Here is a 14,079-nt window from a genome sequence, read left to right as displayed (position 1 = left end):
GCTTAATTACCCCTGCGGAAATATGGTTCCAGTAGACTGGTATAGTAGTGATTCATTAATGAATTTCTTTATATTGCTCGTTGAAGTTACAGTGTCATGCATGACAGATCCATTCCTCATTAAAACTCTCCTCTCTATATTTTATTGATTTCTTGGATTTTTCAGCTGTGTAGGTCAGAATAGCTGTGGATTGCTCATAAGTCCTAAAACCAGTTAGGCTGCTGCATTACAAATCATATTTGATGGGGCAGAACATCAGTGCTTCTCTATCTAGTAGTTATCTGATTTGTACCTTGCAGTTTAAAGTTTGACAGCTTGAGGTTGGTGAGTTCTGAAATCTCACAGTCAGCTTGTAGGAGCTTTTCCACTGGATGCATTTGCATTGGAAAATGCCAGTTGGGGCCTGGAACTTTTGGGGAAATGTTAGGATCAGCTGTTTTCAAATTAGATTGGGTTTTTGTTTTGACTTCTCAGAATGTTTCAACAAAATGACATAGTTGATCACTTAGAGCTGATGACAACTTCCATTTTTAATTCATAGAAATTAGATAGAGCTCCTGCAGATTTTTTTGATTTTTAACTTTTAAAAGAGCTGAGAAGAGAATGTCAAATGTTCAAAATACGTGTAACAGGAAAGCCCTCCCCCCCCAGCTCCCATTGATACAAGCCTTTTCTGCCCTCAATCTTTTGAGCTGGGGGGAAGTCAGCATCTCATGGGATCTATTTCTTAACTAGAATAGTCAAATAAAAACCTTAATCCAGAATGATCCCTTCTGTATCTATTGTATGCCTTGAGTGTCATCAAAAATAAATTGGCCACTTGTGGTTTCACTAGAATATGCCATGGTAGTTTGTGGTCATGTTTATCAAAATCACATTGAAGGAGGCTCCTGAGTAGCTAATACGGAGTTTTCTTATATAGCGGTGGGAAGTCTGATGTGGAACGTGAGTGTTGCACTTCTGCTGATGTGGAAGGAGCCGGGCCAGATAGCTGTGGTAGTTCTTGGCTCAAAATGTAGAAATCTGATTTACTGCCTTTGTTCCCCTTTTTTAAGAGGCTTTTCCCCCTTTTTATATCATACCATTTATAGCTTTGCATTAACAGAAGGATTATAATTACAACTCGGACTTCATCCAGATCACTTTCTGAGGCCAAGAGTGAGTTTCTGCTGTATGTGTTCTAGGAGTTCTGGTTTTATGTTTTTCCAAAGTATGAGATTTAGGAAAGAGGACCGTGAATGGAGCGGAACAGCACTCCACGTACTACAGAGAAACAGCTCTGCTGAAATGCCTGCCTTGTGTCTGTCCTCTAAGATACTGATCATCAGCTTTGAGAATGGGAGAAAAATTTTTCTCTGATTGGTTTTCAAATATTTCCATCAAGGTTGATGTGATGAGAGTAATCAGGGTATGCCTTTTCCAGTCCTTGCTAATTCACCAATTTTTCATCAGTGCTTTTTGTCTTTCTGCCTTTGTCCTACCAGTCTTCTAAAGGCTTTGGTGGAGTATAGGGCAAAATGTAATAGCTTGTGATGCATGAGGGATTGAGCAGATGAATCTGTGTTCCCTTCCAACCTTGGACTTCTAGGAAATTGGAAAATGATTGTTCAGTTCCTTAAGACTATAGACATGGTGGTTTCTTTTAGGAGTATGTTTGTACTGTCTGAAGTTGAGAGAGGAGATTGTCCATTTTAAAAGGACAGAGCAAATGAGAACTACTTCTTTAGATGCGATCATTCTGGACTTTCAAGTGCTTGACACTATTGTCAAAAGAAGCAATACCTTCTAAAATATTGTAGTATTAGAGAAACACTCTAGTGTTGTGAAAATTACCTTTTTGTTAGGCATAATATAAGACACAGTATACCCAGAAATAATATATCATGTGTCTGAAATTAAAAGCTTTTTTTGAAAGCTTGCAAAAATTGGGGGGTGAAAAAAGCTCTTGAGGCAGATGAAAATTGAAGATTGTAATTTCTTAAGGCAGCTTCTGTCATTATAATTGTAATGAAATGTCAGAAAATCAATGCATTGGGTTTTACTGTGGCAAAAATTCCCATCTTTAATTACGTTCGGAGTGTAAGGTAGGAATGTTAATATTTCTGTAGTCAGCAGCTACAATAATAATTAATAACAATAGAGCTAACATTGGCCATCTGCCCACATTTGTGTTAAAAATCCCACCACCCCCACCCCTTGTCTGTTCCCAAACCACTTTTACACCAACTAGATTTTTTTTTTTTTCAGGGGGGGTGTGAGGGAATTTCGGGGTGGGGGAGGAGGGTTCTTTAGTGCAAATTATTTAGACTGGAGTATTTTTTATAACAGAGATCCTATTAAAAGATTCTTGTCCCCCAATAAAACCCTAAAATACTACTTTGAAATTTATCCTTATTTATTTATTTTGGCTCAGATATATTAATCTGAAATATGGTAAGATGATGATGATCAGAATTCCTCAGTGCTGTGTGTGTTACAGGGAATTTTCAGAATGCAACTAACCAATTGAAGGTGGTTTTATTCCATATGGTTTTAATCTGCACCAGTGTTTAGGGCCTTTTGTTCTGATCCTAAGGAAGATTTGCAAGCACTTTATTTTAAAACGAATGTTGCTCTCAGTGGTATTGGCAGAACTGTTCATAGGCTTTTCCAGCTAAAGAAGAAATTCTCATGATTGAGCCATGCTGGGTCATTGTGTCTGTGCTGGAAGGGAGAGTATTCCTTTATTCATCATGGAATTAGAAAGGCTTGAAACAAAAATTGTTCTGGGGCCTTGCTTTAGAATGGGCCCCAAGTGGGAGGAAGAGACCTTTATACTTGTCTTTACAGATGCACAGATGAAACTCAAGAAGAGTGTCTTCAAATGATTGATGTAGACCACACCCCTCTAATGCAGGGGATCTCCTGAAGTTCTTCCACAGTGCAGAAGTCATCAGTTGGCTTGACTCAGTCTTTTTCTGTTCAGAACATTCAAACACTATCGTAGTTAGACTAGCAGAGCATGTTTCTGAAACCCCATAATTATATTTAAATGATAGCCTGGAGGAGATTGCAGGGTAAACATGTTGTTATGCAATTGACCACAAAGCATCCAAAAAGCTATCATATGGTTTTAGAATGCAAGTTTGCTTACTGTTCAATTGGATTTAGGGTTTTTTTCTTTTGTCTCTTTCTTCTGCTCTGCATAAATGCCTGGGCATCTCCCATCCCTCTGTGGAAAATCCACATACAACCAAATGTTAAACACAAGTGAACCCTTTCATTCCTAATGGAGTGATATAAAAGCTGGAGGCTCACACCTAGTGGTCCTCCTTCAAATATGGAGAGCCAGTTTGAGCCTCTAGGACCTTTAATGCATTTTGCCTTAGCGTAAAATTGGTTTGTGCAATGTAGCTCGCCCTTTCTGGTGATACTACATTTGAATTCCTTGGCCTTGTATAGTTGCCTGGTTGCCTTATATAAGGCATTAATGTAAATAAACTCTTGTGCATTGATTACAGGCTGATCTCCAAGAGAGCATGGTCAGAGACTACTGCACTCCATGGGATAGCATTGTTAATAACAAGGCCTTTTGCATTATCTATCCAGGAGGCTTTTTATTAATCAGAGCAAAACAACCTTAGCAACCTCCCTGCATCTTTGTAGTTGTCAGAACTATGAGGTCTGATGAAAATACTCATTTGTTCTTGTTGTTTTTAAGGTATGGGCACTATGTAGAAGGGACAGGCTCAGTTCTGCAGACAGCATTAGATGTACAGGTAAGAATGTGTATACTCTCACAGAATCATAGAATGGTTTGGATTTGAAAAGACATTGAAGATCATCTAGTTCTTTTTTTTAAAACTTGAGACTTATTTTAAGGCTTGGGTTTTTTTTCAGCCTTCTGCTTTCTTATTCTTAATATTATAACAAAAAAGCTTTTGAAACTGCACTTTGTGGCATCTGAGTTTCCAATTGATTTACTTTGTGTACTTAAACAGCAGCTTATTTAGATAAAAATTATGTTTGCACCTTTCTGTATGGAGAATGAGCTCCTATTATTTTATTATCTGTGGTGTCATACAGAGGTTTCACAGGGTATGTGAAGGTATTAAAAATGGCTAATTCTATGGATAAACTACAGTGCAGTATCATGAATCCAGGGCCATTTTTTGTGCACGTATGATCCAGTAAATAGTCAAATCGTTTGAATAGTCAATGCGTTTGAATTTCAAATGTATTATTTATCTGGGAACACACAGAATTTTGAAAAGTTCTACTGTTGATACCAAGTTCACCACAAAGTAAGCTTAGCACTTCTGTGCTGTTTACTCATATATGGCATGTCTAAGCTTAAGAAGAATGCACCTCTGGAATTCAGAATAATCTTAAAGTGAATGTATTAAAACAGCTGCATCCATACAGCTCAATTTGTGTAGATGGTGTCCTATTGAGGTATGTTAAGTCACTATCCTGTCATTAACAAATGTTTCTAGTCCTTTTATTGCCTCATGAAGCATTGGTGTAGCATGCAACTGGAGGAAGAAATGATGAATGCCCTCATGGCAACATTGATTTATTTCTTGCAAGTCCGTAAGATGAGATGTTGGCTGCGAAAATACACCACCCGTAGTACTTTCAAGCAAAACATGTTTTTTGTTTTTGGTCAAACTGTGATAGTTAAAGAAATACTCTGTTAAGATGTGACTTAAATTTTACATATTTGGCCTGCATTGGTGATATCTGTTGTTTTGGATATTCTTCATAGCTTGAATCAGCATTTGAACATATTGAGGAGTTACCAGAAGAAGAGAAACTTATGAAATTGTCAACACTAAAACTTAGATACTTCACCCCAAGAGAAATAGCAAATCTTCATGGATTCCCTTCAGAATTTGGTACGTGCTGCAAAGTACTTATTTCTACATCATTCTTTAGAAATGCCAATGCACTTTTTTTACTGCGGAGTAACCCATGCTTACATTTTGCTTCCCTCCCCCATGCTGTCCCTCCCTGCCCCGACTGTTCAGTTCTTATGATTGTTGTTATTTAGCCAACCCTGAATTTCTCTGAATTTGCACTAGGTTTTTATATTTTATAAGAGGCAAATTCTGTGGTTAGGTTTATCTTCATAAACTAAGAAAAAAGTTTCGGCATGAGAAATGCTCTATTACTGAACGGCATGAAGGAATACCTTTGTTTAAAGTTCAAACTATTTACTCAGCAGCCAGCATTACTGACAACTGGTAAATCAACATATTCTGCCAGTTTTAGCAATTCTATTAGTGGTTCTCAGTGTTTGAGCTGCTTGCTTTCTCCCTTCCGCACATTTGCAGCTGCTGACAGAAAGGGAAATTCAGAAGATACAGATACTTCTTTGTTCAAGAATAGCCAAACTGTTCAGTTAATGATCTTTTAAGTCATCTCTATTTTCTAGAAAAGGCAGTCGTAGCCCTTGGTCACTTCATTGTCTAACTGGTATTGTGAAGACGAAGGAGTCAAAGAACGAGACTCAGCAGTACCCGCGCATTGGACGCAGGTCAACCAGAATTAAGCCTGAAATAAATTCACCAGAACTGTAAAGAAAAGCAAGCAAGAAAGTGTAGCTGTTACTAGCTGCTGCGGACCTTGGCCTGCTGCCATCCCATCAGTGTGATTGTCTCTCAGCAAAACAAGCATCCATAGAATAAGACACCACTGACCTTGAGTAGTTTGTTATGCTTTTTCTTTGACTTCCGTGATGACCTAGGGCTTTGAGGAGTGCTAATAGTCCTTACACATTTCTTTCTTTTGCAGTTTTAGCTTGTCTTCTCATTCATTCCTTACATTAATATTCAAAATTGCTACATTCAAAGAATGCTAGCAAGGTTGCAATTAGAATTACCAGCACTAAGCTTATTTGTTTCAGAATATTTGCAGGACTGTGCAGTGTTGAGTTATATGCCAACATAAAGGATTTTTTTCATTGACTCTCTTCTTTAATAGATCTGTTCTTTTTGCAGACAGCCTGTTTTTTTTGTTTTGTTTTGTTGTTTGTTTTTTTTTAGCACAGCTCTGTTCTATGTTGATTTAGGCTGAGGAAAAGAAATGAGCTAAACAGGGCTGGATTGGGCTTGTATAGGTTTATCATAGAATCATAGAATAGTTGGGGTTGAAAAGGACCTTAAGATCATCTAGTTCCAACCCCTGTGCCATGGGCAGGAACACCTCACACTAAACCATGTCACCCAAGGCTCTGTCAAACCTGGCCTTGAACACCGCCAGGGATGGAGCATTCACAACTTCCCTGAACAACCCATTCCAGTGCTTCACCACCCTTACAGTAAAGAACTTCCTCCTTATATCCCATCTAAAGTTTGAACCCGTTACCCCTTGTCTTGTCACTACAGTCCCTAATGAAGAGTCCCTCCCCAGCATCCTTATAAGCCCCCTTCAGATACTGGAAGGCTGCTGGGAGGTCTCCATGCAGCCTTCTCTTCTCCAGGCTGAACAGCCCCAGCTTTCTCAGCCTGTCTTCATAGAGGAGGTGCTCCAGTCCCCTGATCATCCTCGTGGCCCTCCTCTGGACTTGGTCCAACAGTTCCATGTCCTTTTTGTGTTGAGGACACCAGAACTGCACACAATACTCCAGGTGAGGTCTCACGAGAGCAGAGTAGAGGGGCAGGATCACCTCCTTCGACCTGCTGGTCACGCTCCTTTTGATGCAGCCCTGGATACGGTTGGCTTTCTGGGCTGCGAGCGCACACTGAAGCTGGCTCATGTTCACATCAACCAACACCCCTAAGTCCTTCTCCACAGGGCTGCTCTGAATCTCTTCTCTGCCCAGCCTGTAGCTGTGCCTGGTATTGCTCCGCCTCAGATGTAGGACCTTGCACTTGGCACGGTTAGACTTCAGAAGGCTGGCATCAGCCCACCTCACAAGCGTGTCAAGGACCCTCTGGATGGCATTCCTTCCCTCCAGCGTATCGACTGAACCACACAGCTTGGTGTCATCGGCAAACTTGCTGAGGGCACACTCAATCCCACTGTCCATGGCACTGACAATCATGCTGTTCAAGATCTCTTTTGAGCACAAAGTTGCTTATTTATTTTAATGCAGCTTGTGTTTTCCAAATGTTAGATCAGTCTTTGCAACATCACTTAGAGGTGTGGTAGAGTTCATATTGCTTGTATTTTACAGAGGGGGGGACCGAGACACTGGAGAAATTTATGTTTGGAAGATTCCATGGGTGATGAGTTTGTGAAACCTGACCTTAACTATTTCAGAGTGCTTAGAATGATTCCGTGCTTTCTCTGTTCAGGGCCTATCTTTAGGGACAGCTGTGAGGTTCAATATATTTGCAAACCAGAACTGAACTCTAAAGACAAGTCATGCTCCTGAATTTGAAGAGCGTCCAGAGCATCCGTCTATGAAGTGCTGATTTAGCAAATTTGTCTTTTGTGACCCAGGAACTGAGGAGGGAAGGACAGGGTTAGATTCCACCTCTGAGGGTAGTACCCTTCTGCCTGAATCATAGGACCTTCTTTACAGTTCTGGCTGTTCTCCGCCTCTCTATACTACTTCCCCAGCTTTCAGAACACATAAAACAAGCTTTTCCCATCTAGTGGTTTCCACTCACATATGCTCCTGATTCAGAGGCAGACCAAGCTTTTCCCAGTGCATTGACTCACAAGTCTGACTTTTTTTCCTTTGTGCTTAATCTAAGACATTTCCTACTTTGTGCTTAAAAACCCCAAGGTGTTACTCAGCTTTAGGCTGATTGAAATCTTTGGTGGATTTATGTACTATAATCTCAGGTACTATAATCTTCTGAGGGTTTGCAAACTATGGGGTGGGCTTTTGGAGAGTTGCTATATTTATGGCTACACAAAGGATGTTTCCCTGACAGCATTTCTTCCATGTTAAATTTCAAGTCATTATTGTGAAGTGTGGTATTTTCAGAGAGAAATATGCTGTAATTTCTGTCTCCATGTTCTGTAGTGACAGCAACATTTAGGCTGAAATTTTCAACAACAGAAATCTTGGAGGTGTACCCACTGCAAGTATATTGTTGATCTAAGAGCTAAGAATGAGAAAACTATAAGTGGAAAATGAAGGGAACATCAGGAAGCTTTGTAACAGATACTGTTTCTAGATGCAGCTAAAGTATTCTCAGAAGGAACATGATTGTCTCTAAATGGTTCTGTATTTTAACAAACTGATGGTCTTTTCCAGTATGTGAGATACAGAGTTAAAATTATTGTCTGCTCTTAACAGATTTATTTGTGCTTTTAACATCTAAATGTGTAAATAGTAATTGCACTGCAGGTCAATGAAATACTGCAGTCATTTGTCTTAGTTGCTGCTGTAGGTCCCATAGCAATACCATTAAAAGTGATCAGAGCATTCTTGCACCTGGGACCTGCTTTCATGAGGGGGGATGTCAGGATGCCTTTTCCATTTTTCCCATTTGTGATGTGTGTAAGCTATTAGGAAACAAATGGCAGCCCCATGGAAAACCAGCACAGTGTGGTAGTGTGCATTGCAAAGACCACTACATCATCAAGTAACACACGTAACTTAAATGATGCAGTGAGAGCTGTGCAGGAAGTGCCAGCGTAGTGTGAGTTGTTAAATCTGACCTTCTGATACAGGCTACTCTTGAGCCAAGAAGATAGAAGGTGTGAGACAGTGTGTGCAGGCAGATGGAGGAGCCTTGAGGAGAAGGAAATGGGAGCTCTGAAAATCAGTTTAGGCTTTCAGTTTCCAAGAGGCAGAAGGAGAAACTGAAATTTTCAGGGTTCTGGTAAGTTTCTTGGGCTATAAGTAAGTCACGTGTATGCATAAACACATAGGTATTTTGATGTACTCTTTTAGAATGTGTAGATTCTGTACCTTATTCAGTGATGTAACATGAAAAACTTCATCTAAGGAAGTGTGTGTGTGGGAGTGCAAGTGATTGTTCCAAAGCAGGAACGGTTGCCCAAATGTGGGTGCCAGGAGGCGGGGCAGAGTGGATGGAGCTGGCGGAAGATGTGTTTACCGAAGTAGTCCATGTTTGAGGCATTAATAACTGGCACAGAAGGATGGAACAACGCCTCCCAGACACCTCCTCCTCAACTTTCCCCCCCTGGCTCAGCAACTGTCCAACCGTGTTCTCTCCTGAGCGATCCCTGGAAGAGGACTTTTTCTGAAGTGCTGTGCAGATTTCAGGACACACGTATAACTACTTACACACAGTGTGCCTATGCATCAAAGCTAAACTGGGTGGTGATTATCTCGGAGTCAGATTTAAGTGTTACTTCTTGGGAAATGATCAAATAATTGAATGTGATCAAGTTTCAACAGCTTGGTAAATGACCCTAACAGTTGAATCACCACTGCTGTTCATCTTTCACTCAGGTTGAAGCTAAAGGCACTTTAACTCACAGCTGGAGTAAGCCAAGAGTGCAAGCAATGACAGTTACAGATGAACAGCTTCTTCATACTTGGAAGTTTGTTCACCTTTGACCGTGTGCTCAATAGACAGCAGAGCCCTTTCACAGTAGTCGGACCATTTTAATTATTTTCTGAGCTTCCCTTCTTTTTGCCAGCCCATGCACTTACCATGTGAAGGACTTTTCTGATGCTGTCTGTATTTCTGAGTGCATTTGTCAGGGTTAGCATTGAATTACATGGAAAATTGTTCAGCTGCTTCACCAGTCACTGGATAAGCCTTGCTTGTAGCTTCATCTCTACTGGTACATTGCACTGTGAGACTCATTGGATTTGTTTGCCTCGGTTGGTTAGAGGGACTCATAAGGGAAGTACAATATAAAGCTCACTGAAAAATGCAGTTTAGTTCATCTGCAGAATCATCACATTTTCTTTGTGCCACGGCCACAGTCTTCTATGGATGTTGGGCTGTGTTTGAGGTGCTGCTGCCCCTCCCTGCAACTGCTGGATGTTTTGTACTATACGAAGAGGAGCTCAGCATTAGTTATACAATAGAGCAATGTTCTGAGGCTTCTTGTTAAACCTGAGAGCTAGCAGTGCTGCTAATGGAAGAACTGATCCACATCATAGAACTGTAATTCCCTCAAATCCCATGAGCTGGTTGGGATTTGATTTTGTAACTTTGTGAATGGTAGTGGTGGGGGAGGGGGTGAGCCCTGCTGCAGTCTGTGATTACTGCATTAAGATCTGCTCCCTGAACAAAGGAGTAGACTAAAAGCTAGGAGCAAACCCAGACTAATGGTGTTGCACTCTGTTTTTGTTGTAGGCTTTCCTGACAAAGTGACAGTAAAGCAATGCTACCGTCTTCTGGGAAACAGTCTCAGTGTACATGTGGTGGCAAAACTCATCTCCATTCTACTTGGATAATTTAGACCCTGAATCTGATGAGTACAGACTGGTGACAGAAAATATTTCCGTCTTTCAAGACAAAGCTGATGGCAGCTGAACAAAAATCACATATACCAAAATATCTGTTCTGACACTTTGAACAATTCTGATATATTTTTAACACCTTGCTTTTATGGTGGATTTGCATTGTAGGGGTTTTATTTAAATGGAAATTTACAGGACTTGATTGCTTTATTTAAAGTTCCTTTCTAGTTTGCAGAATGAAAAAGAGCAGCATTTACATGTACCTCAGTGAAAATGGATAAGACTAAACCATCTTTGCAGTACAGTGTAAAAAGGCTTTAAGTGTCAAAGCTGTTTTAAGTAAGTGCAAAGACCGAGTTCTATGTATAAAATGTCTTCATCTGTAAATATCAGTGATCCATTCTCAAAAGATTTATTGTATATATGATCTGGAATTTTGATGTGGTGTTTTGTAGCTGATGAAATGATAAAATTTGATATTTTGTATATGATTTTTAAGAAGACTCAGTATCAACCTCTCTAAATACTTGCAGGATTCTGGAGCCTAACTGTATTTGTCTGGAATGATTTGTTTAAGTGCAGCTGAATAAAATATTTCAGGATTATCATAACCTTGACAATAACTTGCCTGTTTCTGTTCTCACTTATATTATTCAGGATTCATTGCTCTTTAACAAGGACCTATACATAAAAGACATAAATAAATAAATGAATTAAAAACTCCATGTGTGATCATGGAGAACAGAGATACTGCAGGTGTTCTCACCTGAGAAAGACTATGAGCTTGGTATCATTATTTTGTGCCGTGGTTGGTCTTGTGCTCACTTCTTGTGCATTTCTTCTTCAGACTTGATTTGCATGCTGGACTGTTAAACCAGGAACCAGGAAAAGCTTGGGTTGACCTACTTCTATCTGTCTTACTCTCCAAGAGCATTTGGGCCTCCTGGGAAGTTCCAGCTATAAAAGAGAAATGGGAATGGATTCTCTTAAAAGAGCTCTGGACTAGGCTCTAGAGAAGGATGAGTTTTGCTCTATCTTTACCCAGTCTCTTATAGTACTTAACGGCAAAATAGTACTAATGTTTTAGGCTGTGCCTACTAGAAAACTGCAAAAGAACACGTGTGGTTTTAACAGTGTCATGAACCAAAGTTACCTGTTTATGTGGTGGTTATTGTGTAGATTTATCAGCCTAACTAGCTTCTGTATGGTCTTGCTCTTGGGAGAGACACAGTAAAAGGAAGATCTGATGCTATCTAATATGATCCAAACATTGAAATGAAAACAAAGGAGGTCAATTTTATGTATAAATTGGGATTATTTTCTGCTGAACCATGTAAGTAGTCTGTTCATTTTGCCTCACCATAATAATATTTGGTAAAATGTTCCCATTAACAATTAGTTTTCAATTCCTTAATGTGTAAAACATGCTTTAATGATTTGCATGCCACTTGTAAGTAAGCAGTATTAAAGTGTAAGTTGAAAGTTCCCTAGCTGCTTCTAAAACATATTGACAGTGAATTTTAATTCATTGTCCTGTGCTTTTGTCCATGCATTGTGCTGTTGTAACTCCAACCTTTTTAAATTACAACCTGGCATTTGGAAGCAAAGCACATTGATGGTGCTGATATATTTTGTGATACCTAGGCAGTAATCAGTAGTTCTGATTAGTTCAAATGTTTGCCCTGTATATATTTTTTGAAAGAAACTAATCCCATTCTGTTTGTAAATATGACACTTAGAAATGGGATTCTACTCAGTATTTGAGTGGCATTTTGACTGTTTATTGATCTTGCTTACCATGTGGCACTACTCATTAATTGTACATGTGTTGTATGTAAGATGAAGCATAGGGAGGAGGAGAAGACTGGATGAGTCCATGGAACTAAAATCCTTTGAGAGTGCTGAGTAAGTAGACTTCTGGCTGAAGAAGTTCCCAAGCTGCAAATAAATGGAGGCTAAGAGAGTACCTAGGAGAGGTACTGTATGTGCTTGCCTCTTCCTCTACCCATTTACTAACTCTCTGCTCCTGGCCACTGTTGAAGATAGGGTACTGACCTAGATGGATCTTTTTGTAACCCAGGTTGATCACTCTTACCTCCTTATATTTGTATGGTGACAGAATGCCAATGTTTGTAATCACAGCATCAATACACAGCAAGTTATTTATGGACTTGGCTCAGATCTAAACCTCTTGATAAAGCCAACAGCACAGAACAGAATGAATCTGAGGGAGGCTGTGCAGACATGTCCATTCATGGCTTTAGGGTTATTAGTGGTAAAGGGTGACTATGCAAATGGAAGTCTCTAAAAATAACTCTAGTGTATGTTAAAGCAATTGGAATGTGCTAATAGGGCTGGAATAATCAATAGAAAAGAACAAAGCCAATGTAGCTGCCTGGAAACTCTTCATGAACCTAATTTCAAAAAAGAATGAATCAGAAAATGGGAAGCATCAAAGAAGTTGGTGGTTTGTAGAAACAACTTGTAGGAATTAAAATCAGAAAGACAGAGGAACCAAAATATTAGTGTAATGAAACTAAAACCCTAATATATGTTGTAACTGCCTTCATTGTGATAAAGGAGCTCAGGGAGAACTGGGACAGTAGATGAATTCCAGCTGAAGGAGCTAACTAGATCAGAATTCATTTATTTGTTATTTGCTATTAAAAACAGAAACTGTAGATTTCCTGGCCAGTTAGTTTAACTTCATGAGCAGGTAACTTTAACTTCATCAGCCGTGATGAGGGAGCAAAATCTTGGGCAGGTGTCAGTGAGCAGTATGCTGAGAAGTAAAAGACATCCTTAAGGAATGGTGTGGGAATTGGAGTTGTGCAATGGCTGTATCCCCTGGGGAAGCTGTTGTGGCCATAAAACTCTCCAGGTGCACTTAAAGAGAAGGAAGGAAGAGATGATGGGTGCTTGTAAGTAAGGGACAGAAAGGGCAATGTTATTTTTCTGAGCCACTGTCGTGGTTTAAACCCAGTCAGGTAATTCGTTCACTCACTTCCCCCCCTTTCTTGCCCTCCCCCTGCTCCCGGAGGGACGGAGAGGAGAATCGAAAAGAATGCAACTCCCACGGGTTGAGATAAGAACAGTTTAGTAGCTAAGGTATAACACAAATCACTACTGCTACCACCAATGATAATAATGATAAAGGAAATAACAAGGGAAGAGAATACAACACCTCAGCACCAGCCGACCGATAACTCGCCCCCCTCAGACCGACCAAGCTCTGACCGATGCCTCCTCCAACCCTGCAGTCTCCCAGCCCCTCCGGCTAACTCCCCGTTATATCCTGGGCATGACGTGCTGTGGTATGGAATACCTCTTTGGTCAGTTTGGGTCAGGTGTCCTGTCTCTGCTTCCTCCCGGCTTCCCCTCCTCCCTGGCAGAGCATGAGGCTCACAAAGTCCTTGGCCAAACCAAATCATCATTGTTATCAGCTCTGTTCCCAGGCCGAAAGTCAAAACACTGCACTGCACCAGCTACCAAGAACGAGAAAAATGACTGCTACTGCTGAACCCAGGACAGCCACCCTTGTTTGATGTAAACCTTGTGGTTCCTGATCCTCTGTACAGGGGCTAATAATCAGCTTAATGCTTGGTTGTCTTAGAGCCATAGGGACACACAGAAAGTGCTAAATTTGATGCGGACCATTGTTTACCCAGCAATTTGCACATTTGTACCATGGAGGTAACAGCTGTGCTTCGTATATTATGTGTCACTTCTGAAGGCTGGAATATTATTAGAGG

At 40.3% G+C, this 14,079-nt stretch overlaps 1 protein-coding gene across 5 annotated transcripts in view; it reads left to right on the top strand.

Moving 5' to 3' along the window:
• The window catches only part of TRDMT1 (tRNA aspartic acid methyltransferase 1), a 30,084-nt gene extending 19,146 nt beyond the window's left edge, over positions 1–10,938 (top strand). For 2 of the 5 annotated variants that reach the window (XM_057432696.1, XM_057432699.1), the window contains 3 exons: positions 3,701–3,758; positions 4,748–4,877; positions 10,221–10,938. In XM_057432696.1, the coding sequence (XP_057288679.1) occupies positions 3,701–3,758; positions 4,748–4,877; positions 10,221–10,321 (289 nt within the window). In that variant the 3' untranslated portion in view covers positions 10,322–10,938. The other 3 variants (XR_008975287.1, XR_008975286.1, XM_057432698.1) reach the window with 3 other exon arrangements.
• The last annotated feature ends 3,141 nt before the right edge of the window (positions 10,939–14,079 follow it).

Source organism: Pezoporus wallicus, unplaced genomic scaffold, assembly GCF_028554395.1.
Source record: "Pezoporus wallicus isolate ANWC-B61680 ecotype Strahan unplaced genomic scaffold, APGP_CSIRO_Pwel_v1 scaffold_2584, whole genome shotgun sequence".
Classification (NCBI taxonomy): Eukaryota; Metazoa; Chordata; class Aves; order Psittaciformes; family Psittacidae; genus Pezoporus; species Pezoporus wallicus.
Note: the sequence above shows the minus strand (reverse complement) of the source record. Positions and strands in the feature narration are given on the sequence as shown.